The 27,900-nt window shown below is 41.6% G+C and overlaps 2 protein-coding genes across 3 annotated transcripts in view; one reads left to right on the forward strand and one right to left on the reverse strand.

The window, feature by feature from the left end:
* Window positions 1-25,040, forward strand: PPP2R3C (protein phosphatase 2 regulatory subunit B''gamma). Of its 2 annotated transcripts, XM_079954762.1 has the most exons (13): window positions 47-199; window positions 4,466-4,593; window positions 11,394-11,498; window positions 11,599-11,711; window positions 13,275-13,372; window positions 13,480-13,550; window positions 14,359-14,491; window positions 15,341-15,396; window positions 15,558-15,633; window positions 18,758-18,894; window positions 19,968-20,105; window positions 21,745-21,804; window positions 23,648-25,040. In XM_079954762.1, the coding sequence occupies exons 1-13, from the start codon at window positions 151-153 to the stop codon at window positions 23,834-23,836; spliced, it is 1,353 nt and encodes a 450-aa protein (XP_079810888.1). In that variant the 5' UTR covers window positions 47-150; the 3' UTR covers window positions 23,837-25,040. The 2 variants fall into 2 exon arrangements, with proteins under 2 accessions (XP_079810887.1, XP_079810888.1); XM_079954761.1 differs by lacking the exons at window positions 11,599-11,711; window positions 13,275-13,372; window positions 13,480-13,550; ... (5 more) ...; window positions 21,745-21,804; window positions 23,648-25,040 and adding an exon at window positions 7,240-8,026 and having other exon boundaries at window positions 1-199; window positions 8,793-11,466.
* The window catches only part of FAM177A1 (family with sequence similarity 177 member A1), a 13,132-nt gene continuing 9,282 nt past the window's right edge, over window positions 24,051-27,900 (reverse strand). Inside the window, exons 4-5 of the mRNA XM_079955399.1 lie at window positions 27,788-27,885; window positions 24,051-26,869 (exon numbers count right to left, since the gene is read on the reverse strand). Of these exons, the coding sequence (XP_079811525.1) occupies window positions 26,657-26,869; window positions 27,788-27,885 (311 nt within the window). The 3' untranslated portion in view covers window positions 24,051-26,656. The remainder of the gene's footprint in view (window positions 26,870-27,787; window positions 27,886-27,900) is intronic.

Raw genomic sequence — 27,900 nt, forward strand, 5'->3', positions numbered from 1 at the left:
AGCTTTTTTCTTTTTGCCTGTACTCAAGATGGCGGCGACGGAGCGGCCGCCACGTGACGCAGGCGCCGTTTCCCGGATGTTGGTCTGTTGTCGGCGGCGGTTGTCGGGAGAGCGGTTGATGGGTCGTCTGGGACGGGAGTATCGCGGGACATGGACTGGAAGCAGGCGCTGAAGAGCCGCTTGGCCGCCAGCAATGACCGTGAGTGCGCGCGCAGGGATTTATAGCGGTGAGGCGGGAGGAGGAGGAGGACAAGGGCAACTGTCAGCGCCTTCCTTCTTCCCTCACGGACGGGCGGCGGAATGGCCAACTGACCGTTGGAGGCCGGTTGCTGGCCTTTGGCGCTTCCGCCACCGGGCCGCCGTCCCTTCCGCGCAGCCCTTTCAGGGAAGTCTTTTAGGAGTTTCCAGTCCCCACCCTGAAAGGATTCTCTCCCCTCGTTAGCGGTGCCCCTGAGTGAACAGAAATAGCTACGTTCTCTGCCTTTGGCGGTTTTCTGACTCTCTTATTTCACCTTATTACTCTCCTTATAATTCATTTTTTCCCCTGCCGTACCTCTGTCGTAACCCTCATTCAAGGAGGTCAGGCCACCTTCCATGGGTTTCTCTCATTCTTCACAGCAAGCTTCTTCTTGAGGTGCGAAGTTGAGATAGGTAATTACTTTCCCCGTTTCATCGGGAGAGCTTCGCGAGTGATTTGAAATCAGGTGTCTCTTGTCCAAGACCAGCACAATGCCAATTACACCACATTGGACCCCATCTGCATTAACTAACTTTACCTGAAAATGGAAGACAGCATCTTGCTTCATAGTCATTCTAGACCTGGGTGTGTGTGGGGGTGTTTTTTTTTGGGGGGGGGACTACAATTCCCATCATCCCTGACCGCTGCTTCTGCTAGCTAAGGATGGTGGGAGTTGTAGTCCAAGAACAGCTGGCTACATGAGCATAGCCAAGAATACTTACCGTAACTAACTGACCAGTTGTGTGGGTTTTGCCCCCCTCCCAACAAATGTCCTGTCCCCCCCAACAAATCCTCTCTCCCCCCCACACAAAAATCCTGGCTATGCGCTTGGCTGGATTACCCAAATTTAGGAAACACTGTTGTAGACCAAGCAGTTTTTTGTTTCTATTAGTATGCTACACTGTCATTGGGTTTGCGTTTACAATCCATAATTCAAGTTAAAATTCCTGTTCAGTCCACAGGCATGTGTGGAGGAAACAAGCCTACTCTTAGCATGATGACTTTTAACACGTAGAATAAATTTTCACAGTTACTATTAGGCCATAGGTGCATTCTGATGCACACGAAATCTCAAACCAATAACAAACTTAGTTGGTCTCTAAGGTGCTACTGGAAGGAAGTTTTTTATTTTGTTTCAACTACAGCAGACCAACACGGCTACCTACCTGTAACTGTATTATGTGACATTGATAAATAACTGCAGTTACCTATGACACCCATACAGTCATCCCTCCAATGATGAGGAATTATAATGTGACATTATAGGCCAGAAGTGGCAAGCCTTCAGGCCACATCTGACATACAAAGCTTTCTATGGTCCACCAGCCCTCTGCCAAAATCAGGCAACAAAAATGTGTGCCTTTTCCTCCTGTCTTGCTTTCCTTTCAAAGGCATCTCTTCTCATTCTGATGTGGTGCCATTGCTAAAATGTCTTAACACTGAGGAAACAAAATGGGGAGGAATCCCCAGCCTTGCTCCTCTGTTGATCGGCTGAAGGGTGGGGTGTATGTCTGAATGTGTTTGCCCACCTCTCTGAGGATGTGGTCTCTATGTGCAGTGAGTGTGTGCATACAAACATTGTCTGAGGCAGTATGCTGGGAATCACAAGTGGGAGAGTACTATTGCCTCTTGTTCTGTTTGTAGGCTTCCTATAGACTTCTGATTGGCCACTGTGAGAAGAGGATGAGATAGGTATTTTGACAGATCCAGCATGACTATTCTTGCATTCTTAGTGAGTGTGCATTTTGCAATGCCCATCACTGTCACATAGCTCTCAGAAGGTCAGTCAACCCTTTGGGCAGCCCTCTGGCCAAATAAGGTTCTAAACCACAGAGCCTAGGGCTTGCCGATTGGAAGGTCGGCAGTGCGAATCCCTGCGACAGGGTGAGCTCCCATTGTTTGGTCCCAAATCCTGCCCACCTAGCAGTTCAAAAGTACGTCAAGTGCAAGTAGATAAATAGGGAAGGTAAACAGCGTTTCCGTGCGCTGCTCTGGTTTGCCAGAAGCAGCTTAGTCATGCTGGCCACATGACCTGGAAGCTGTCTGTAGACAAACACCGGCTCCCTAGAGAGAGATGAGCACGCAACCCCAGAGTCATCTGCAACTGGACCTAAAGGTCAGGGGTACCTTTATCTTTACCCCTGTTACAAGCATTTGTATTGTCTTTACCAAAGCAAGTAGTTGCTTACGCCATTACATTGTCTTGGCCCTATGTTTAGACTAGCTTACCAGGCTGTGTGAGATATACAGTACTCTTTGAATCAGAACGGAAAGCCTTTCAGAGGATTGTTTGGGTGAAGCAGATTAATAACTTTTTTGAGAACTTTAGAATTCCATGTCCCCAGGGAAAGTACTTTCCTAGTCCATCTCAATCTGGTAGATCCAGTGAATGGTACCCATAGCTGATATTTTCTTCCATGTAATGGCTTTGATTACATGACCATTAGGGATTGTCACACTTGAGTGCTTTCCTATTCTATATTTACTTATTTATGTTAGATGATTTATTGTATCATATATTGTAAAAAAAAAATTGAACTGATCTACAACAAAATGTATTTTTGCTGTTTCCTAAAATGGATGGTAGAATAATAAAATTTAGAGTTGACAGAATGGGTCATGTAGGACAATCCCCTGCAATGCATGGTACATGAGGCTAGGATTTTCCTTTTATTTCTGAAAAGTTTTGCCCCGCCTTTGAGGCCGCCAAGGCAGATCCCCAGTTAAAACACAAATAAAATAAAAAAGAGGGAGGAGATAAAAACAGACACAACAGTGACAGGGGAAGAGCATTGAGTCAATTAAAAAACTACAGTGCCACATCAGGAGATTAAAGAACTCCAAACACATTAAAAGCATACCCACCCAAAAGTCAGAAGAGAAAGGACCAGCCAAACCTCTTTCAGGAGGGAATTTCATAATCTGCTGCAGCTGCAAAGCCCTACTCTTGTGTCCCCTCCAACTGCACCTCCAAGGGTGGCAGAATACAGAACCAAGCAACCTCAAAAGTTGATCACCATTTGCAAGCAGGGCACCAGGCACCTCAAAAAGTGGGTGCCATTTTTTATGCCTGGCTGACACTCAAGGTTTACTGAAATGTATGTGCTTTGAAGCCTCAAAGTATATGTTAAGGATAGACAAAATGTTAAGGAGTTTAACAATAAAGAGTAGAGTATTTTGAAAACTGAAGTACAATACCAGTATTTTTATTGTAAACACCAAATTAAACATGTATTAACAATTGCTTCTAAAAATGTGATATTAACAGTGTGTCACTTATGTGAATTAGTTCATGCTTATCAAAATAATAAATAAAAAGTGTTGCCGATCCCCCTGCCCCGTGGTGACTAGACATTCTGTTTTGGCGCCCACAACCCAGGTTCCAGAAGCCATTTGGCTCCCAGCTTTTCTATCCCAGTTTCTAACACTGATTCATTGTGCTATCTCAGCTCCCTTTTAAGAGGCTAGAAAAGGCCTTCAGTGTTCCTTTCCCTATGGGGCTGTAAGGATTGCATTTCTCTATGTTAAATGGCTAAGAGAGGTTGCAACTAAAATGCATAAAATATTATGCAAGATAGACACTGGAATTCTAAAATTGTCGGACTGAACTACACGTGGACACAATTTATGGAAAAACCCATTTATAAATTGCTCTGAGAGGAGGAAAATAGCTCTGAGAGGAGATTCTTAACTTCCCCTTCCACTGGCTAAACCACTCACCATGACATGTTTTTTTCTACCTGTAGAGTTACAAATATATGTGTGTCTCAAAGCATCCATCAGACTTCTGTTACAAGTAAATAGAAATAATATGTTGTTCTGCCCTAAAACCTGCAACCCTTCTCAATCTGTTAGCACAGCTGTTGTGATGTAGTAGAACATTCTAACAGCTCTGGGAAAGAGCTCAACAATAGCTTTTTGATAATTACTAAAGCTTATATGGACAAAGTGAAAAGTCACTCTGGGAGGCAAAGCTTTCATGGGAACTGTTGTATGCTCTTAGCAGGAAAGGATTTTGCAGCCAACGTTGCTTTGGAGACTGAGAGAATATTGGGCAGAGAAGCCAGAGTGTTTGCTTGTGTGTGTGTTTCAAACAGGTATGTGAGATTTGACAAATCATTTGGCTGCAAGTCTCTGGCATAATTATACAAAAGCAGAAATAAATATTTTGCATATGGAAGTACATTTTGCTATGAAATGTAATGCATCCCATATTACATTAACTAGCTAAAAGGAGTGATCAAGAGCTGAAGGATGAAGAGATGGAGCTGTTTACAAAATACTACCTGGAATGGAAAGGAGGGAGGAAAAATGCCAGTACTTCCTATATGAGCATACCACGATTTTATTATAGGGTAAGTATGGTTTTCAGTGCTCATTTGCTCTCCAGTTTAAAAGGGGGAAAGTGTTAACCTTTGTTCTGTGGAATCAATTTACTAGTTTCGTATTACCAAAGGGAATTAAGCACACACATTAATTGGTTCATTTCACTACAAAGTCCATTGACATAAATAGCCTAGATAATCAAGGAGAGGAATCCTACTCTATTTGTTTTGCACAAAAGTGTTGTTTAAAACAGATTATCATAACTAAGATTTTCTGTGGTTGACTCATAGATTCTACTCCAAATAATTAATTCTTACACACACACACAACACACACACACTTCTTCCATCTGAGTAATCTCAGAGCACTTTGCAAAAAAAATAAAAATTCAGTAAGGTAGAATAATATTAAAACATGAAACCACTGTAAAATTCTATCTGCTGTAGCCAGCAATGTGTCCTATTCAAAGGTGGAAATTAGTAACCATCAAATGCCTAGGTAAGCTTATAGGTCTCAAGCAGGTATCAAAAGCTCATCAGAGTCAGTGCCTGCCTTATTTTAAAAGGGATCAAGTTCCATAGAGCAGGCACCATTACAGAAACGGAACCCCCTCTGTTTGCTGCATATCATGGCTTAACTAACAGCAGTACCACCAGTAGAGCTCCCACCCCACCCCCAGTGGTATGGGCAAACAAGCAGGTATACATGGCAGCCAATGTTCTTTTAGCTATCCAGACCCATTCTGAATAATACTGCATTCTTAGTAGACAGAGATAATGCATTACAGTTTTTGTCTATGTATACCGTGTCTGGATGGGGGGTGGGATACGAATCCTCTACTACTTGTCCAAGTGAATTCGCTGATGAGTGCAGCTGCTTCTTACAGGTTTGTGGTGTAAAGAGGGCCTGTTAAAAGTTTCACCAGTAAGCTTTAACCATTTTACATTATGTGTTCAACAGGGTGGATTGATTAAAATATGTGATTTAAAGTGGCCTTTTAAATCAGTGTGATTTAAATAAGCAATAAAAGGCCACTTTAAATCATTAATTTAAATCAAGTTTCCCACCTGTACTACTTCAGATATTTCCAGAATAAATGTGCAATTATGACCACTAAAGCATGTTAATGTTCAACCAAATAGAATATTATTTACACTGCTGTATCATTCTTATAATCAGACCTTTTGTCACTGTATATGTTTTGCATGCTATTTTTTTCTTACTGAAAGTGGGAACATAGAATCATAGAATTGTAGGAAGGGATCTCAAGGGATCTAGTCCAATCCCCTGCAGTGCAGGAATCTCAACTAACGCATGCATGACACATGACCATCCGACATCTGCATAAAAACGTCCAATGGTGGTGAGTCCACCACAGGTTTCCAGTTTTCCCTTAGAAGGTCTTTCTTACAAACAATATTCAGGAGAGTTTGTGAAGTTAACACTGCAATTCTATGCATATCTGCTGAGAAGAAAGTCCGATTGAGTTTCTATGGTGCTCACTCTCAGGGAATTACTGTAGGTGTAGGATTGTAACCTGGCACTGTTGATGAGGGAGGCTTCATCATCAGATCTCCATCCCCAGTGCTGAGGCACACCCTGTGACATCAGATCCATGCTATGGTCCCAGGAACATCCTCCCAGAGTCCATAAGCTTGCAGCTTAACTCTAGAACTAGGATTATTTAAGAGAAACTTAGTATTTACAATTGTTTATTATTATTATTATCATCATCATCATCATCATCATCATCATCATCATCATCTTTATCTTTATACCCCAGCTTTTTCCCTGATGGGGCTCAAGGAAGCTTCTAGATAAAATTAAGAACCATTGAAAACGGAAAAAACAATCATTAAAAGCAATTAAACATTGATAGAATTAAAACTATACACATATATAAAATGGGATTCAAGGTGGCTTCCAGGTAAAATTAAGAACCATTAAAAACAGAAAAAACAATCATTAGAAGCAATTAAACATTGATATAATAAACATTGATATAATTTTACATATATAAAATCTGTTAAAACCATGCCAGTAATTACAATAAAAACAGCATGGCACCAGCCCTTTCATTAAAAGCAGTCAGTTCCCAAAAGCCTATTGGAACAAGCAAGTCTTCACCTGTTGGCGGAAGGACAATGGGCAGGGAGCACAAGTGTATTTCAAAGACTGCAATGTTGCTCTGTTGTGCAAATGTCTGCACCTCTTTTTCTTCAATTGAATGCTGTTGAACATCTATTCAGACAGATTGGTATGCTGGAAGCATCTGTTCTGAGTGGCAGGGTCTTATCTCATGTTACATTTTTGGACAGTTTATCCTGTGGTTTCTTGTCTCATGCTTCTTGGTACATCAAGTGTGGGGAAAGAAGCCTACCTTGGTGTAGGGGGAAACCCTGTTCTTGTATTTGAGGAAGACTGAGAGATTTGTTACCCCAAATTCTTGGGTTTTGTAAAACCCTGTCCAAAACATTCATGTGCTAACCATTCTCTTGGGGATTCTGCCCTCTAGCATGGCAAGTACTTGGGAGAGTCCTCTTCTCCTCTGCTGTCCCTTCTTTTGGAAGTGACTTTGCAGCACAGAGCTGTTTGAGACCTGCAGGCACAGACACACAGTGCAGATCTCTGCCCTGGACTCAGTCTGCAGAGACCACTTTGCCTTTTTTCTCCAGGAACCATTCCCAACTGTTATGGAGGGAGAACTGCAAGGCAAATCCAAATCATCTGGTCGGGCCCCTCGTGGCCCCACCTGGACAGATGAGGAGACCAGAGTCCTACTGGGTCACTGGAATACCTTGCTGATCCAGCGCCGGGTTCAGAACATGCCCACCAACAGTGATTTGTATGCTGTCCTAGCCAAGAAGATGGCTGAGGAGGGATTCCTACGCACGCGAATCCAGTGCAACAACCGGATCCGAGATCTTCGCAAAGCATATCGCAAGGCAAAGGATGCTATGGGCAAGGCAGGGGCCACGCCAGTTCGCTGTCGCTTCTTCAGGGAGCTGGATGAGATCTGTGGAGGAGAAACAGAAACTGGCCCCTCTTCAGTGAGTCAGGCTATGAGACTCCAGCCCTCCACCACCACAGTTCAACCAGGGCCTTCCTGGCAACCTATACCAGAAACTTCCTGGAAGGTGGAAGAGGACTCTGAGATGGAAGCAACCTTTGAAGGACTCAGTGATGCCACACAGCCCCTCCAGGAGGTGCTGAAGATTAAGGTGGAATCTGAACTGGAAGAGGTTGCTTCCTTTCAGCTGCCCCTGCAGCCTGTTTCTTCATCTTCCTCCAGCACAGTGGCAACTGCATCTGCCTTGGAGGAAGAACTACCATCCGCTTTCCAAGAACCAGACACCCTAATGCCTGCCAGGTCAGCTTCTGCTCAGGCTCCACAGCTATTGCCAACCAGTTGCAATTCAGAACAGAGGTTAAAAGCAGGAGTCCAGGACAAAGTACTCATAGGTGAGTCTTTTTAATCATTTGTCCACATTTCTCTCTGAAGGAATACCCACTGCTCTAATTAAGCTTCTATTTCTCTTTGCTTCAGGCTTTTAATCTAACAATGTATGGAAAGAGAGGAGGGTTCATCATGTTACTATATTTGGTGATGGCTAGAGTTGTCTTTGAAATTCCTCCTCAGCTCTTCCACATAGTTAATTTCACTTCCATAGTAAAGTGTCCTCAAATTGGTCATGTCCTTAACCTAATTTCTGCTGACAGGCCCAAGGTTTTACTGGATGAAGCTTCTGCTTCTCTTTCTAAAGGAATCCTTTATTATGGATTGAAGAAGGCGGTTACAAAATTCACCTGCACACTGGACATTTGTTTCAACTGTCACTGAAACTATTTTGGCTTGCAAACATGAAATCATAGTGGGATATTCTATTGCCATCAATCAACCTATTGTTGTTGTTACCAGAGAAGGGGTCCCAATTACAAAGACTGGCTAGACATATTACCAATGACATTACCACTAAAAGCATTCCTTTTTCTGACCTCTTATTTGCTAACCATAAATATAAATTATCTTGCTAACATACCCAGTTGGAGGTAGCGACGTGATAGCAGAAAGTTCCATCTCCTTGAACTCCTTCCCTCCTAATTTCTGTTTTGTTTACAATAACTGTGTTCATGTACTCTTACTCCTCCTTATTAATGCTTCTTCATTTCTTGGAGGTAAATTAATCATTTGTGTTTGTGTGTTTTTTTTCTTTCCCCCAAAAAACAGGGAGACGAACAGGTGACCCAGAGGCAGCACTCAGGCAACCAGTGCCAGCCATGGACAGGGTGGCACAGATGAGGGCTAGAAGACGCCGGGCCAGGGAGGACACCATAGACCGCCTGCTGGAGGAGATAAGAGCTGGAAGGGAGGCCATGGACACAACCTTCCGACTCTTCCTTGAACAGCAGCGCTCATTTCAGAACAGCCTCATCCGGGAGATGCGACTGGCAAGGCGAGAACAGCGCCAGGCTGCTGAAGCTGAGCTCCGGGCTCGCCAGGAAGAGTGGCAACAGCAGAGGACTCAACGGATCCTGGACACAAACAGAACTGATGCCGAGATAGTTCGATTCCGCCAAGAGCTCAATCTCCTTAGACACAATTTTATAGATTTCTTTTCAGCAGCAAGATCTTTCCCCGCAGAAACCTCTCCTGTGCCTGCCCAGGGGGAGAGTCCTGGCCCTTCTCGATCACACCAGGAAGGCTACACACCCAGAGCAACTGAAGTGCAAGCATCTCTTCCAGGCCCATGGGTGCTCGGTGTGCCTTCAAGGGGGAGGAGAGGGAGACCAAGGAGACGTGGTGGTGCTACCAGGAAGCAGGTCCACAGAGAGTAATCACCATGTGACTGAGCTAGTGCTTTTGATGGTCTGCTCATGGAACTGGTGCTATTCAACATTCTGTCTACCTCTTTTATTTCTGCACTGACTGTCAACCTCTTTGGCTTCTTCAACTTTTTAAAATGTACTTGAATACACTCAGTGTTACAGCTTGCATTGCTTTTTGTCTTTATGTAGCAATGGTAATTTTTATTGTATGCTTTCCAGTGATTCTGTAATTTTCTTCTTTTCCTTCAGTTTCTGCAATAAATTCTATATTCACAGAAAATTTTGTCATATACTTTAATGTCAGGTGACGGTGCACATAAATCTGATAGGTGGGCCTTACAAATGTGAGTAGAGGTTTGAATCTGGTTTGCAGTTAGGCTCAGATTATTGATGGGAAGGGGTGAATGTGCACATTCAGCTACACACAAGGCATTCTACAATTCATTTAAATTTGCCCCATTATTTGAAGTGTGCAATAGCAAATACATAGTATTCTTGATCAAAAATCTTCATAAATATGATCAGCTTTTTATTATACATAAAAGCTGGTAAAACTGACTAAAATCCTAAATCCAAAGATCCTTGTAGTTAGATTACTGCAATGCATTATATGTGGGGCTCTGAAGGCGGTTTGGAAACCTCAGCTAGTACAAAATTCAGTGGTCAGGTTGCTCACCGGGGCCGGAAGGGCTGAGCATATAAAACCAATTCTGACCTGACTGCACTGGCTGCCAATTAGTTTCCAGGTCCAATGTAAAATGCTGCTTTTGACCTATAAAGCCTTAAATGGCTCAGGACTGCAATACCTCAAGGACTGCTGCTCCCCGTATAAACCAACCCAGATGCTGCAAACTTAATCTTAGGCCCCTTTTTTTGGACCCCTGCATGAGAAGTCTCAAGGATGGCCTCCTGTTTGTGGAATGCTGTTCCCAGGGAAGCTCATTTGGTACCATTTGTATGTCTTTAGGCACCAGGCAAAAACTCTCCTCTATAACCAGGCCTTTGGTCTTTAATTATCCTTGGCCCCCTCTGCCTCGGTATGCTGGAGCAACTCAGCCGGAGGGAGGTCCATCTCCTACTGTATAATGGGTACACAAGGTGGGATAAAAATTGAGAGTTCTTAACATAAAGTGACTTCCATACTGTATTTTCAAAGGTGCAGGGGTGACAGGCTTCTGAACAGTGGTTGCCCTGCCCTTGTCAAATCAGATTGACTAACTGGGGCTCCTTAGAATAATCTCCCCTGATCTGATGACCTCCCATTGTAGTTGGACTACAACTTCTATCAGCCCCAGCCAGCATGGACCAGTGGATCTGACTCCAAATAAGGCTGTTTCTTACAATCTTATGTAGCAGAACTGTGCCTTCTCTTACTGAGGTTTCTTCAGAGGATGGTGGAATGGGAAGGAGACACACACCTGACCTTCTGGCAAGAGAAGAACCTCTTTTCATTGTTGCCTCTTAGCCACTCCCTGCTAAAAGCTGCATTGGTTATGGAGTGGAGATGGGCTAGTTCAGGAAATCAGATTTACCCTGTCCATTTTGACACATCTACTTGTCAAAAGAAGAGAAAACAAACCTACAAATAAAGTGACTTCATGCAATAATTCCTGTAGCACGGATGTAATCAGTTTTGAGCTATACATTGTAGTTTTGAGTTTTCAAAAGGATTTGAAAAGGACTGATTCTATTTTGCAGGCTTGCTTCATTTTGTTGTGGTGGGACCTTGCATATTGTTGTCAAGCTTTAATACTCAAAGATTTTTAACTTGTAGAATCATGTGTTTACCGTATACAAAAGTTATATTAGGCACATATTAGACTTGGGAGTTTGAATTCACTATTGCTATGCCAACATGCAGACAATTTAAAAATAGTTGGGACAGCTGACATACACATCAATCTACTGTTTTTCTTTGCCCCCTTTGCATATTGAAGAAAAGTCTACTAATTTCTGTTGTGGCCACAAACCACAAATAACATTCATTTCTTTCTTTCTTTAGTTGCCAGCAGAAGATGAAATTTTATTACAGAAACTAAGAGAAGAATCCAGAGCAGTCTTTTTGCAGAGAAAAAGCAGAGAACTACTAGATAATGAAGAACTGCAAGTAAGGAAAAAAAATGTGTTTCTTAATCTCAGGTAAACAATTCTTGATCATTTTGTCTTGCAATAGTTCCCTAACTTTTTGCCTCCATCCCCTTTTTAAGAATTTGTGGTTTCTGCTGGACAAACATCAGACATCACCCATGATGGGAGATGAAGCAATGATCAACTATGAAAGCTTCCTGAAAGTTGGTGAGAAAGCTGGATCCAAGTGCAAGTAAGGCACCTATATTTTCAGGACTTACGCTAGTCTGCCCTTAGCTTAAGAGTTCTGGATTGTCTTGGTCAACATTCAAATTGCAGGTTGTTACGACTTAATTTTTATTTCTCCCTATGTGTGCTTCTTTAAATTTGTAGGCAGCTCTTTAGAAGAGCTGTTAGAACACACGGGAACTTAGGAAGCTGCCTTATACCAAGCTCATTGGTCCATCTAGCTAAATATTGTCTACACTGACTGGCACAGTGACCCTTCAGGATTTCAAAGAGGGTTCTCTCCTCATGGCCTACAGACCAATTCAGCTATGGGGAGCAGTTATAAGAGCCGGGGGTGGCAGTGGCTGATGACTAGTGAGCCTGACAGTAGAAATCTATGGACTGGACCAGTTCAATAGTAGTGCTGATACTGGTGGTGGTGGGCAAATAGTACCTCAGGAATGAGTTAAGCCTTTGTACATCCCTGATTGCTCATAGTAGTTCTGCAAGAATATATTGTTGGCTGTCAGAAGGAAGTTCTGATAAAAACATCATTTGAGCAGCTGTAAAGTGGTTGGAGGGGAAGTACCATTATAGGTAGCAAAATAAGTTGTTTTTGCTGTGACCATAAAAGCAGCAGAGTGCTCTTATGTGTTTGGCAGAAGTATCCTGATAGTGAGTATAGGCCAGCAATCGTTGGCATACTCATGGCTTCTTACCAAAACTGAGGTGAAAGCTCAAGCTGGTCAAATAGCAAGCAGATGATGTGAGAGAGGTATCGAAGAGGATACATTTTGTCAAGACTTAATGCTTGCAGAGCTTATTATAATATTTCTTCAGGATATAGCACCTTCTGAGGGGCTCTAACAATGTGGGCGTTCAATCCACAACCTCAAACCCAATTTGATGGTGGTTTTCAATGCTTCCCAGTGCAGCAGTGGTAACTGCAAATCCAGCCACATGGAAAGCCATACCTGTGGAATAGCTTCATGCTTGGTTCATTAGATTTTTCACCACACTGTTGTTGCTTTTACTTGTAGTTGTTTGCATGGTGAACATTTCTGGAACTGTGTGGGAAGTTGCTTTCCATAAGGATCTGCCTTCTGTTTCTAGGTGTAAATCAGGCCTAATCAGGTGTGAATCAGGTGGGGGCGGGGGGGGGTGCTGCTGAGCTTGGTTGCTGCAAGTTCATGTACTGTAATTCATGTACTGGAACTTACGTCAGATTAGCATTCAAACTAGGATGTGGCTCTGAGACATTGCTTAGGCTTTTGGTTAATTATTACTGTTTCGATCAGGAATGAAAAGCAGTAATGAATTGCACCAACTAGGTTTTTTCCAGAACTGCTGTTCAGTGTAGATGGAATCTGTGAGCTTCTTAAGTGGGTTGGTTTCCTGTTTGTGCCCATGTTTCCATGATACACCCAAGGTATATCATGGTACTCTCCCTTCCAAAGACTCACACATACATCAGAGTCCCACAACATAATTATCAGGAAAATGTGTAAATTATGAAACTGACTGAACCTATGGAAGACTTACAGTGGCTCTGCAGAACTTCAAAATTGTTGTCTTTTCTATTTCACAGGCAGTTCTTCACAGCTAAAGTCTTTGCTAAGTTACTTCACAACGATCCCTATGGAAGGATATCTATCATGCAGTTTTTCAATTATGTGATGAGGAAAGGTGGGTCTTTTTCTGTTTTGAACGTATTATCATACTTTGTTTCACTTTGCCCTTGGCTTTCTTTGCCTCAAAACAGATTCTGTCATTTATCTGTATCTGTTTTACAGTGTGGCTATACCAAACGAGAATAGGTCTCAGTTTATACGACGTGGCTGGACAAGGTTACCTCAGGGAATCGGTAAGTGATGCATGTTCAACATGTCACCTGCATAAACTGAAGTGCTTTTTCGTGTCTTGAATTGCGGGAATGTATTTGGTGTTTACATACGGTTATGTATGCAAACTAGAATGTTTCAGGTAAGCAATATTCTCCTTTAGTTGTTTCTTAGAGAGAGTGCAGTAGTCTTTTTCTGCTTAACACAGATGGCATATTAAGTACCTGATGTTCAATGAGTCTATCTGATGTTCAGTTCCAAAGAATCACAGCTCAAGGGTTATCTTAACTGCTCTGTACTAGATAGGAGAATATTATTTGACAAAGCTTTGGTAACTAACCTGCATCTTGCATTGTGTTATGTTTGTGGCAGTGAAGCCTCTCAGCATGCACAAGCATCAGGAAGGAAGGGTATGTGGCATGAAGGGTGGCTAGAGAGTCGGGTTCTTCTGGAGTGTCCACTAGTGTTTGCCTGTTGCATCCCTACAGCGCCTGTAGGAAGCAGGTGGAGACAAATGGTCCATTCCAGACCACTGTAAAGTACAGGATAAGTGTGAACAGCTGAAGTTCAAGTCATGGTGACACCTATACCTAGGGCTGCCATACGTCCGGAATTTCCCAGACATATGGGATTCGTCAGTTGGAAGTGTTGATTTTTTTGGTGAATTCCTTGAAAAGTAGCTCAAAAACTTCATTAAAAATAACAGATTTTGCAAAAAAGAGCTCTACAACTCTGGGGGAGGGGGGAACCATTTGTGCCAGATTTTCACTTTTTGAAATATGGCAAGCCTACCTATACCATAATCAGATATGTTCTTGTTTCATTTCCCAGGATTTAGAAAATTATATTCTGGAACTCATCCCCACATTACCACAGTTGGATGGTTTAGAGAAATCCTTTTACTCATTCTATGTCTGCACCGCAGTCAGGAAATTCTTCTTCTTTTTAGATCCTCTCCGAACAGGTACGTTCAATTTGCTTTTTTTTCCTTTTCTTTTTTTGTCTTGATAATTAGATTTTAGTTCTACCTTCATTCTACCATCATTGGCCAGGTTTGAATGTCTGTCTCCTTGCATTTACTGCATCTGTTGGGCTCTGAGGGAACTGCAGACCAGGAGCAGTGAAAGCAGAGCAGGTACCAGGACCCTGGGCAGGTGGGCAGGCAACACCTGTGGCCCAGCTAGGTGTGCTGGGGCAGCTCTATAAAGCTTGCCTGCCCTAGGGGCAAGACCAGACTCTGCTTGTAGCTGCAGTTGCTTGTAGCTGCATCCATCTCCTCCCACCTGCTGGACTTACTGAAGTTAGGTAGACATTCAGTATTTTTCACTATGTACATCCAGAGGGGAGCAGAATGATTCTCCCATATTGCAGTAAAACCTGGGGCAAGTCTTGACCTAAAAGGCAGCCTATGAATAATGTTTTAGCAAGGCAAAGGGAAATTGACAAAAAATACAAGAGAATACAATACATGAACAGAGTACTTTTTCTTTCTTATTAAAAGTATATATTCATCTGAAATAATACTTGGTCAGTTAGTAAAATTATTAAATGTAATTCTCTCCGTGTTGGCTCTTCTAGACTACATGAAGTGCTAATGACGGATGTTTTATTTAAAATTGTTTAAAAATAACATTTGTTTTTCTCTTATAATTTTGATTGACTTGAAGGTTTCCAAATATTAAAACCGTTTCCTCTCATTCAGTTGCCTTTGTCATGCTAAGTGGAAACTTTCTTGATGAAGCCCCTGAATATTCCAGTCATTAAGTAATAAACGATTTTGAGGGGGTTAATTTGTTTTTGTTTTTTCTTTCAGGGAAGATAAAAATACAGGATATTTTAGCCTGCAGTTTCCTTGATGACCTATTAGAGGTAGAGATTTATATTTATATTTATATTTATATTTATATTTATATTTATATTTATATTTATATTTATATTTATATTTATATTTATATTTATATTTATATTTCCTGTTGTGTTTCCTCATTATACTTGCTGAATGCTTACTCAATATTTTCAAATTCATTCAGTTACGGGATGAAGAACTTTCTAAAGAAAGTCAAGAAACCAATTGGTTTTCTGCTCCTTCTGCATTGAGGGTTTATGGTATGTATAAGAATTTGCATCATATTGTCGCATCCTCACAAAGCAGCATGTCCTGCAAACATTTTTTATATTCCTTTTTTTTTCCTTTTCTTTTGTTCTGGCTATGATTTTACATGGTACAAATAAAAGCCCTTTTGCCATACCAGTTTGGAATTGCAGCTAGGTGTCATGACACTGTAATTTGTATATGCACTTCTTCCATGAGAGCATGTCATAAGGGCAGGGATCAAGGAGGCAAGATGGCGATCGCCATGGCCACGCGGAGCTCTTGAGGACTGCCAGCACCAACTGCGCTGCCTGGCTAGTCCCCGTGCTGCCAACACCGCCACGATCAGGGAGGGGAGACTGGGGTGCCCAATGCGACAACCAGAGAGGCTGCATGGAGCGCCCCCCCCCCATGGCCTCAACCCCGCCAAGACCAGGAGCACTCCATTGGTGGCCCAGTGGAACTCCGAGCTCCAGAGGGCCTCCAAAGCTGAACAGAAAACACAAAGCGAAAAGGAGCCCCTCACCAGACGGCCAGTAGCTTGCCGCCACCGCCACCACCAAGAGAAAGAGGTAGGAGGGTACCAGGAAGGCCAGGGAGGCCTCGAGGAATAGTGCAGCCTAGCCCAGGCCTGACCCCAAGCCTACCACACCGGTGGCTGGCACGAAAACAGCAGGCTGGGGCCCAGGGGGGAACTGTGTGCCGGAGACCACCCCAGGAAAAAACAAATGCATCACAGGCCCTCCCCTGAAGAGGAAGAGGAGGAGGAGGAGGAGGAGGAGGAGGAGGAGGAAGAAGAAGAAGAAGAAGAAGAAGAAGAAGAAGAAGAAGAAGAAGAAGAAGAAGAGGAATTCTATTAATTTATATATTTTTTTATTTTTAAAAAAAATAAATTTTTTTGAAGAACTGTATTGGCGTCTATGCAGGAGGCCTGAACCATTGAAGGCCACTCCCTGGGAACCCCAAAGAGTCCCTAGTGCAGGATGACAGCGCTTTTATTGATTATTGAATTGCTTGCAGTGATCTTAGTAGTTTTTATTAGCTATTTAGTATGATTAAGTATTTAGCAAATACCGTATTTTTCCTTCTATAACACGCAGATTTTTTCTCCTAAAAAGGAAGGGGAAATGTCTGTGCGTGTTATTGAGCGAATGTGTGGTCCCTGGAGCCAAATGGTGCGAGGGGAGGCAAAAAAAAGCAGGCAAAAATCAAATCGCGCGTCTCCTAGAAGGGAAACCTGAAAAGAGGAAGCGGCTGCTTTCCTGCATTCTGCCTCAGGGTCTTACTGCCCACCCACCTCTGTTTCCTTGCTGTGTTTGCTCAAACGGAACAAAGAGCAGGGAAAGCCCCTCCCCTCCAGGCAAGCAGAAGGGAAAGCAGAGTGAAAACATGCAGGAGGGAGAGAGAGCGAGAGAGCGCGAGCTGGCTGGCTTGGGTGGGTTAGTGAGGGAAAACTTTTGCCTTCCTTTCCTCCCTCCTCCCGTTATACCCCTCTCCTGCATTCTTAGCCAGCTGCTTCTCTGCACACCCCTCTCCTGCTCCTTGTCCCTTCTGTGTTTTTCCTTCCCTCCCCACTTAAAATGTGGTTAAAAAGCATGGATCCACATGGATCCTCAGGATCTTTGCATTGGGTCAGTCCAAATTCACCATCAGATCACATAGCATGTCCATGGCTACAGCCTGCCCCCCAAAAATCACGCACCCACTGTTGCCTGGGGCTGCAATGGTGCAAAAATGTGGTTAAAAAGCATGGATCCACATGGATCCTCAGGATCTTTGCATTGGGTCAGCCCAAATTCACCATCAGAGCACATAGCATGTCCATGGCTACAGCCTGCCCCCCAAAAATCACGCACCCACTGTTGCCTGGGGCTGCAATAGTGCAAAAACGTGGTTACAAAGCATGGATCCACAGGGATTCTCAGGATTTTTGCATTGAGTCACCCCAAATTCACCATCAGATCACATGTCTGTGGCCACAGCATGAAGCACAAAAATGATACATCCACTGTTTCATTCAGAATGTTTTTTCCCTTGTTTTCCTCCTCAAAAACGATGTGCGTGTTATGGTCAGGTGCGTGTTATAGAGCGAAAAATACGGTATTTATTCCTGTCTCGTGTAAACCAGGGGTGGGAAACATAAAGGCTGTGTAGTGCTTCATGGATGTACTCTTCCATGCTGCCACCGTGTGGTAAGTTTCTCATAAGCGGCACATTTGAGATTCTAGAAAAAAGCAAGATTGACTCATGGGCCTTACATATATATTGTTTTATATGTAAATGCCAGCAACTTAAAATCTTGTTTGAATGCATCATTACAACTTTTCATTCAGCCCTTACCTATACAGCTCTTAATCCACAGTGTTTGCTCTTAGCACACCTCAGATTTCAAAACAGGAATTCCTCTAGTTTCTAAAGACAGCATTTCTCTAGTTGTGGCATGGTGGGTTATGCTGCCCTCTTGTGCTCCTAGGCAGGAGATGCAGGTCTTTGTCCATTAACTGGCACTCCGCATCTCTAGTCATTTGACTACACAACAGCAGATTGACACAACTACAGCTGCCACATAATACACCCATTCTGCATTTGTAAGAACTTGATCGTTTAGTGTGGCAGCGTCTACACTGTGGAACTCCTTGCCTGTTGAGATCAAGCAGGCACCTTCACAGTACTCATACAAGAGGGAGGCACCAGCAGGCTTAGGGGAAACCAAAGGTTTGCAGAAGTACAGAAAACCTAAAAGAGGGTCTTAAAACTGCCTATTCAGAACGACATATGTTTAGTGGCCATATAATGTTCAGTGTTGAGGGGACGGGGGAATGCCGTGTCCTGGAAAAGGGCATGGCATGCTGCCTGCCTGCCTAAAATCCTGAATAGAAGCACTCTATTCTGCAACATTTTGTTGAGGTCCCACTTGTAAATATTAAGTACTGTCACTACAAGACGACATGGCTTTATACGACCCCACTACCAACCATCTTCATTAAGACAAAAACCCTGCCAATTTGTGCAGTAGAAATCAAGAGGTTCTCTTACTACAAGTTGTAGCATGTTTGTTCACGAATCCTTTGTTATGAAGTGGCACAAGAAATTGTTACTGCATTTCCCCCACCCCCTCCTTTTTCCCCCTCCTTGCAGGACAGTACTTAAATCTTGACAAAGACCACAATGGGATGCTTAGCAAGGAGGAGCTATCTCGATACGGAACAGGGACTCTGACCAACGTATTTTTGGACCGTGTCTTCCAAGAGTGCCTGACCTATGATGGAGAAATGGTACTTTTCTCATAGATGCATGATAGAAGAAATATCTTGCATTTCTTGTAAAGGCAAGGTGGTGGTGTTTGGGTTTTGTTTTGTTTTGTTTTTTAAAAAAGTTGGAACTCCTCCACTTTTGATATGCATGCTAACAAAATAGAATGAAGGCAAAATTCTCATGTGAATGGCAGCTAAAAACCCACACACTGCAAATTCATAACTTAGCAGCTAGCTGAATAAGAAATCTCATTGTGATAGGAAGGACAGTGGGCTCTTATTTATCTCCTAATGCCAAAAGCAAGAACAGCAAGTAACTTATAAACTGAAACTAACAAACAGCCTTGGAAGCACAAACATACAGCCACTAATATAGAATTCACATTTATAAGACCTTGCCCTCCTTGTCAATCAGCAAAGTGGCCATTGTCTACCTCCCTAAGCTAAAAATACAATTAGGTTATTGTTTAGAAAGCTGTTGCTGAGTTTTGAATAAAATTGCTCATTTTGGGGGGGAGATAATTCTTACAAGTACATGCAGAACTGGAATCGGGTAACTGAATTGGTGGTAAAAATAGAACAATGGGAAAACATAGCTTTTGTTTCCATACCCAATTTACAACAGGAGTTGTGTTGTCAATAAGATATGCTGCAGCATGTTACTTCTAGTAAAATGTATAGAATTTAGGACACTAGGCCGTATGATACATTTCAACCAATGATTGACCAGCAAATTATTAACTGGCTAAATATTATTTAATTCCCTAACACATGAATTCAGCTTTAGTTGAACTAGAACAATGGTTGGTCATTAAAAGACTGTGATAGGCTGTTGTTCAAATGTTCATTTAGTTCAGACTAAGGGACAACCTCACGAGTAGTTCTGATAGAAATCTATGGGTATGTTGCCTATCCAATAAAAAAGCATGTATTTTCTGCACACCCTTTTTTTCTCAGCAGCCATTTTCTGAGTCATGCTGTCTTTCAATGAAAACTAACTGCTCCCCTACAAGGAAATAGCCACCAATTATGTTCTGCTTGCAAAATCAATTTAGAAAGTGGACTATAATAAACATGATTGCATCTGCTTTTAGGACTATAAGACGTACCTGGACTTTGTACTTGCATTAGAAAACAGAAAGGAACCTGCCGCTCTGCAGTATATTTTCAAGCTGCTTGATATAGAGAACAAAGGATACCTGAATGTCTTTTCCCTTAATTATTTCTTTAGGGTAAGTCCCTTTTTGTAGAGGTAGGTCATTTTTTTGTACATGTGTTGTTACAGCCTTTGTGCCTCTACCTAGAGATCAGCAGGCAATTGCTTTAAACTACCAGCGTTTGAGGTGAGGTTTTTGTCAACTTTAAAGAAATATATAAATGTTTAAAACTTCACATTAAGAAAGGGAAATAATTCAGAATGGCTTTTCAGAGCACATCTTACATAAAGAAAATACACCACTGTGATTTTAATTAAATACCAGGTTTTGCCTTTTCCGTACAACTCTTCTTTTTAAGGTAATAGTCTTTGATGACCTCTAATGGCTAACTTCTATGGGATGTTAATATATTCTGTCTACCAGTAATAATGGATAAGCTGTGGTTCCTATATAATCAGAGGGCAGCTTTCATACAATAGCCTGCATGTTTTAGCAGGCTCTTTCTAAACTTACATTTTCTCATTGACTGGAGCTCACTCAGATGATCCTGTTATAAAAACACACCTTTATGAACTAACCATGACTATACTATTTCCAGCTAATAAGTACTTCTTAGAGGATCACTGAATCAGCAGTCTCACAGATCTGCTGATGCTAATATTAAGTCTTAGGATGTTACACCACTAGGGATACAATTTTAGCTTCTACATGATCTAGTAGAAATGTTTGTTAAATTTAAATCTTCTTTTTACAGGCACTAAAATGGCTTTCAGGTTTAATCCTTTTTTTTGTAGGGCATGTCCTTTTGTGAATTTTGAAGATAAAATAGTGACTCCACTGTCATCCCACACAAGTATATATTTCATTCAGATTAAAGCAATCAGAGCAATTCAGTCTTGTTTGTAAAAGCTAACCCCCTTAATATTGATCACCTCCAATTCTGTGCCTACTCAACCAAAGTATTTTGCTGCTAATGACTCAGGAGTAGGATAATTCAACTAAAGGTTTAGAGAAAGAAAATCTGGAACACTTTCAAAGCTTTTACAATAAATGCTCTGCAGGTTTAAAATACATCCAGAGCTGTGTTCTTTTAGCAGCATGAAACAGATTAATTCTTCTATAACAAACATCAATTGGCCCTTCATCTTTCAATTATTTCTTCTTCCAGTATACACTTTATAGTTAGGCTTTTAGCCTCAAACTTTGAGACTATTTTAACAATAGGCCTGCTGCTTGCTTCAGTTCTAATACTTTTCTTCAAAGTGGGCTAGAAGTTGGGAATTGTTGCACATAGATTGAACAGATGGTCAGCGCTTTCTGCTTTGATAGATCTGCAGAGAAAAGGACAGATTTCAGTCCCTGCCTACACTTCACGCAAGGGGAATAAACACAGGCAGCATACCTCTCCAAACAGGTGATAAAGGACAAGATTCTTAGCTCAGTGGAAGCATATACTTTGAATGTTTAAGGTCTCTGGTTCAATCCCAGCACCTGCCATCAAAGGATATTTGGTAGCAGGAACTGAACAAGACCTCTACCTGAGACCCTGGAATACTTCTACCATTCTGGGGAGACAGGACTAAATTATATGTATGAATTAGCACATAGTAGAGTTATTTATCCATGTAACACAGCTTATTCACTCTCTTGGATTTGAAAACATGCCGTCTTGTTTTCTGAACATATGTTACACCTCTTTGTGCTTTTGCCATAGGCTATTCAAGAACAGATGAAAATTCATGGGCAAGAACCAGTTTCTTTTCAAGATGTCAAGGTTAGATTTCTATCAAAATTTATTTGTTTGCAGTAGTATGAGAAAGACCTGACTTTCTGAAATGAGAGAGAATGTTTATATGTACTAGGGGCAGTATTGTGGTAGAATGTTGATTCCATAGTTAATGTCTTAATAGTATTGAATTTGGTACAATATATTTTTGAAGGTTTTTGGGGAAAAACAGTAACATTCTATATATTTAGCCCATAGGCAAACAGAAGCTTCAGGGAGATAATTCTGCGGTATAAAGTAACAGGCCTGGAAAGCCTCTTGCCTAAAAAATGTTGACAGGCCAATATTTCACATATTATCCATGTAATGTTAATTGGGGGTTTTTAGAGGATACTTTCATTTTGCTACTTTGATTTCTGAATCCATCTTGAAAGTTGAATTGGAGAACTGTTAGATGCTTGGACACATGCCTCATTCTCATCACCTAATGAATAAGGCTATAAATAGCAGCACAAGTGGGGGAAACGATAGCTGGTGCCCCCAAAACTCGTAGCAGTCACTAAGGGGTAAAACCTCTACATGTAGCTGCTTAACCAGAACTCTTTTGTCATGCCACCATAGATCCTTTTGCTATTTGCAGGCAAATGGCTTGCCACCTTGGACAGTTTAAAGCAGCATGCACTTGTTGGCTGTGTTGTGTGTGTTACGTTGTGTCAGTTGGAAAACATGAATTGATTTGTGAGGCAAGCTTTTTGCTGCAAGTAGGTAAGGAAGTCTTATCATGGCGTCAGCAAAAATTACGTCCTATGCAAGATCCACTGTTGAAAAAGATCAACACTTGGGAGACAGCTGTCACATGGAGCAATTAAATATAGCTGTGCATCTGCCCTTAGGTTAGTGCAGGGGTCAGCAAACTAAGGTCTGTGGACCGATACAGCCCACCAGGCTCGTTAATCCGGCCCGCGAACCTTGCGGACCCTGCCGCCCGCTCGGTCAGTCCCTGCACTAAACCAGAACGGCACGGAGGTCTCACTGCGTGGGGACTGACTTCCACAACACTGGTGCGGCCACCAATGAGACGCTGGAAGCTCCTGCCACCAGTCTGAAACCACAGATGCCTCTGGGCGGGTGGCAACGCTGGCGCGGCTTTGGGTTGGCCACAGGAAGCTCCTGCAGCCAATCCAAAGCTGTGGATACCTCTGGGCAACGCCCCTTCCCTCCCGCTTAGGCGGCCGCGTATAGTCAAGAGCCGAGTGGGAGGAAGCGGTGGCGGCAGCACGGGCTCTGCACCCCACGGACCCCTGGGTGAGGCAGAGGACGACAACGATGCAGCGTGAGTGGCAAGGCAGCATGAGTGGCAGCGGGGGGGGGGCTTTCGGGAGGGGGGTCCGGCCCCTCACGAGGTCTGAGGGACAGTGAATTGCCCCCCTCCTGAAAAAAGTCTGCTGACCCCGGGTTATTGTATACAGATTCTAAATTTAATCTAGGTCACTGCCATCCCCTCCAAAATGCATTTACGGGAGCTGATGACCACTGCTCCTTATGCTGGCTGCTAAGACAAAACAAGTCTCATTCTTATCTGCTCAGTAACTAACTCAAACAATGTGGTAGCAGCACTGCAATAAAGAACTTTACTAGAGGAATTAACTGTGACTGTATTTTGAAAGCAAGTATAAACACATCCTTCGTATATTGTTCAGTTTACACTCCTTTTCAGCCAGGATGTGCTTTACTACTAGAATTGAACACCAAAGCATGAGGGGAAAGTGAAATTAAGTGTTACTTAATTTTTTTGATTTTTTTTTTTAAAGTCCTGGTACTGCTGTGCAAACATTTTTATCCTATTTGACTTCCATTAAAGAAACTGTTAATTTTGGGTTGCTTTTTCTAGGATGAAATCTTTGACATGGTGAAGCCCAAGGATCCTTACAAAATCTCTCTTCAGGACTTAATCAACAGTAGTCAAGGCGACACTGTCACTAGCATTTTAATTGATCTTAATGGCTTCTGGACCTATGAGAACAGAGAGGTTCTTGTAGCAAGTGACAATGACAACACAACAGATCTTGATGATACATGATTTAACAGGAATAGACTGTATCCATGGAGATCTGCCCAACTGATACAGTGACCATTTAAAGCTGAATAATGTATTCATTACCCAAATAAATGAAGCTTCCATGTAGCTCCAGATGGACAAGTTTTGTATAAGGCTTGTGAGATGGAACTTCTCTGAAGCAAAAAAGGAAAAGAGTACTGCTGTTTGTTGAAAATGTAATTAAACGTTTACAGACTTTTCTGGTAAATTAAGTTTATTGAAATTATTCCTAAACCTACAAGCCACCTTCCAGTTTAGACAAATTATACCTGTTGGTATAATTTGGTCTTGAATACTCTTTTTGGTTTTGTACCGGGTGCATTGGCATTGCAAAAACAAATCATGTGCAAGAAAGAAACAAATCTCTGGGTCATTTATATCTGAAATATCAGATATGTAGAACTGTAGTTACAAATGTGCAGCTCCATTCTTTTAAAACTACTATGGAAGTAAATACCTGTCAAATGGATAATAGTGAAGCCTCCCTCTAAAACAGCATCACAAACCTTGATCTACTATAACAAACAGTTAGTGTAAATGCTCATGATGGTGTTAATTGTTCTAAGTGTTGCAAGTGCACAAATACAGGGCTTAAAAAGTCATGGGTGTGTCTCAAAACATGTGTCTATCCTGTCAAAACATACCTCTGATGTCTTAATTGCATGCAGCCCTCCAAGGCCTTATCCAGGAGTAACTTCTGTGGAACTTACTTCTAAGTAGACACAGGATTATAGGCTTAGTAGGGTAAATGTATAGGCTTACTAGAATCCCAGGACCTACTACTGGGTATTTTAATGGCACCTGTGCCTGCTGCATTCATAGCAAAGGTTTGCTAGTCCTATAATAACAACTCTGAACCCAACTGATTTAAAATTATATTAAATATAAAATTTAATGCATTTACAAGAAAAAGTACCCACTTTCATACCATTTGCATATACTGAAAGAAATAGTAAAGGTAAGGCACAATGATAGAAGAACCTCATGACAATAAGCCCTTCTTATTATATAAAGCAGTAACATTTTTGGCAAAAAGTAATTATACAGCTGGGCACTCAAAAGGCTTAATAATTTACTGTGATGCCCTGAATAGGTGCTTAATATAGGCTTCACATAGTTTACAATCGGCATTTGGAATCTGAATGATTCTTAAATCAAAATGGATGTTCCCTTTAAGATTATTATTTTTTAAATAAAAAAAAAACAGAAGGTTGTGATGTGCCGTTTAGTTAAAGCTGTTCTAACATTCTCAAGTTAAGAAGAGCTTCCCATAAAAAAAATAGTGTGGCAGACAAGACTTAAACACTTCCTCCTTCCCACATGCCTGATAGTGACAGTGAAGGAAAGGACATGATCCATGAGGTGGTTCTATATCTCTGCAGTTTTTCTGGCTACTGCTGTGGCACTTTTCCTATTTCCATACTACATGAATTTGTAGTCCCTAGTTTCTTCCTGACTCCTGGCTATTTTATACAGGTGCACCGCAAGCTTTTAAGAAAGTGACTCAAGACAGTGGAAGAAGCTATTAAAGTGTGTAACAACAGCCAAAAAAGGTTTTGTTTGTTTTGCATGGTGCACTGCTTTCTGCATGCATCTCTTTGTGCCACATATCCGCAGACATCTGGATCCTGTCCTGTATCTGCAAAGTTTTGTGCTGCAGAATTTTGTGAGAATTAGTGTGGATTGTCCTCACGAAAAGGTTCATTATATAAGTTAAATTGTCAGTAGTCCTTGGTCAGGGTGCCGACAAGATCCTTTCTAGATAGAAAACCCACCCTTGTTGACATGCAGTAGGCAGTTCTCAAACTTATTTTCAAATATTTTAAATATAAAAATCAAGTTCTGTCACTGAAACAGTGTCTGTTTAACTCAGAATGAAAAAACACTGCAAGGGTATGCAAAATAATTAATTTAGCATACCTCACTACTTTTGTTTTTTACTACACCCAATATTTAGAGCCATCATTTTATCAGCATACCATCTTCTATCCAGACTATCCTTCCCAACACACATAATAAAGTCAGAGATTACAATGTGAACTTACTCTGTATATTACTCTTACTCTTCCAACTAAGCAATGAGAACATGCTTTAGGGACCCCTTAACAGGACAGTCCTTTATGAGATAGAGTTTTCAGACAAGTTCTTTTATACAGGCATTAAAGTCACCTTATTTTAAACTATATGACTGGACACACACACACACACACAACATTGACAATAAATTAAACTAAGTCACAAAGATGCCTTGTGAATTAGTTGCCATTAGTCTAAACTTTCACCTAGGTTTCAGTAAGTAACATTATAAATGGAAAATGACCTTAAAAGAAAAAAGCACAGTAATCAGTCCACAACTGTCAACAAGGCACCAGATGTTCAGGAAAGACATTTCACTTGTTCTGCATAGATAGATCACAGGACCAGTTATTTGCATTTCATAATCTAATAGGTTAAGCAAAATGTCTTAGCCTTTATTAGACAGATGTTGGCTGAAGAGACGTTAGGTATCTCTGACCATACTTTGAAATAAGTTACATTCCACTGAACATGCATAACAGAGCCTACAAACATTTGACAATTAAGAAACGGGTTGTGATAACCAATGTCACACAAGCAGACTTCTGCTCAAGCAGCAGGGCCTCTCCTGCCTCTCTTCCCCACTACAGCCATTCAAAGCAGATTTCAGGAGCGCAGAGGGGAGGGGAGGCTGGAGAAACCCTACTGCATGACCAGAAGTCCATTCCAGTGACAACCAGACACGGTTGGCTGCTACCCAAAGAATTCTAATACAACGTTCTCGGTCTAAGCAGACACTGGAGTAATATCTTGTTTGCTTTCCACAACAAGCGGACGATCTCCTTCTGTTTCAAAGTTGAGATTTACAAATGTACTACAGGTTGTAGCCTCTGGCTGAGCTGTATGGACAGCAGTCCCCTCTTGACTCTGGTTCTGCTGCTCTTGAAACCTCCTTTCTGCTTCTTCTGACATCTTATTCTCTTCCTCCTCTTCCTCTTCCTAAAAAAACAAACCTCACATGTTGTAAAACCAGGAGGACTCCATGAATTCATATAACCTGAGCATATTCATGTGTACCAAAATCATTTATTGCTGCCACGTTGTTGCTACTACTGCAGCACATTACTACTGCAAAGCTCTTAAGTACCCATCCAACAGGAAAGGTCAGCTTAACATTAGAAAACATTAATGCAATCTGCATGCTTCTCAACAGAAAGAATGGCAATACTGTTTTGAAACCAAGTTCATTTCCTACAGATCAGCATTAAATATGGAAGCCTCTCATCAAAAGATTTTTCCATGTCTGGCATATGGTAGGAAACCATCAAAGTAGCCTCTGAACAGAAGTTGAGTGCCTGGGATTGGCAACTTTAGGAACCAGTTCTTCCTGAAGCATTTACCTTCTGAAATACAAATGAACATTTCTTCTACTTAAAATGTAAATTAGAGGATAACACCCTTAACGTACTCTTATAAAGAAAAAAAACCTAATACAAATTAGAATATCAGTTGACTTATAAGACAGATGTATGGTAGTGGTTTCTCAGTTTTAACTGAAACCCCTCACCATGTACGTAATTCCTTCATTCTATTGTAGCAAACTATTTCGTATAATATTAGGCCAACGTAGGTTAAAGTCTATTTGAATAGTACATACAAGCAAGCATGTTTTCCTGAAGAGACTGCATCTGGGATGTACTCTTAAGTTTCCCATTAAAAAGTGTCCTGACAAATGGACTTAAAGGGGAGAGTGAAAACAAGTTAATACAGAAGAAAATGTGTTGACATTGTTTTAGAGAACTGAAATACGACATATTTAAACCATTTTATATTAAGAAACCAGACTATTATGCAGTACATTTTAGTAAATCTATTTGTAATTCCTACACTGTTAAAAGGGTACAAAAAGGCACACACCTCCTTCTTCATTCTGTAGTATTCATCTATGGCATACTGGTATTTTGGCGTACTGATTCCCAAAACAGAGGCAATCTTTTCACCAAGGAAGTCACACACTGAATAAATAAAAC

This window comes from Podarcis cretensis (genome assembly GCF_951804945.1).
Source record: "Podarcis cretensis genome assembly, chromosome: 1".
Classification (NCBI taxonomy): domain Eukaryota; kingdom Metazoa; phylum Chordata; class Lepidosauria; order Squamata; family Lacertidae; genus Podarcis; species Podarcis cretensis.

What these genes read in the sequence shown, in the direction of transcription:
- PPP2R3C (XM_079954761.1), top strand. Translation starts at nt 151, where the DNA reads ATGGACTGGAAGCAGGCGCTGAAGAGCCGCTTGGCCGCCAGCAATGAC. An exon ending in CTTGGCCGCCAGCAATGACC is followed by an intron (nt 200 to 4,465) that starts GTGAGTGCGCGC and finishes TACATTAACTAG; the next exon opens with CTAAAAGGAGTGATCAAGAG. An exon ending in TACCACGATTTTATTATAGG is followed by an intron (nt 4,594 to 7,239) that starts GTAAGTATGGTT and finishes TTTTTTCTCCAG; the next exon opens with GAACCATTCCCAACTGTTAT.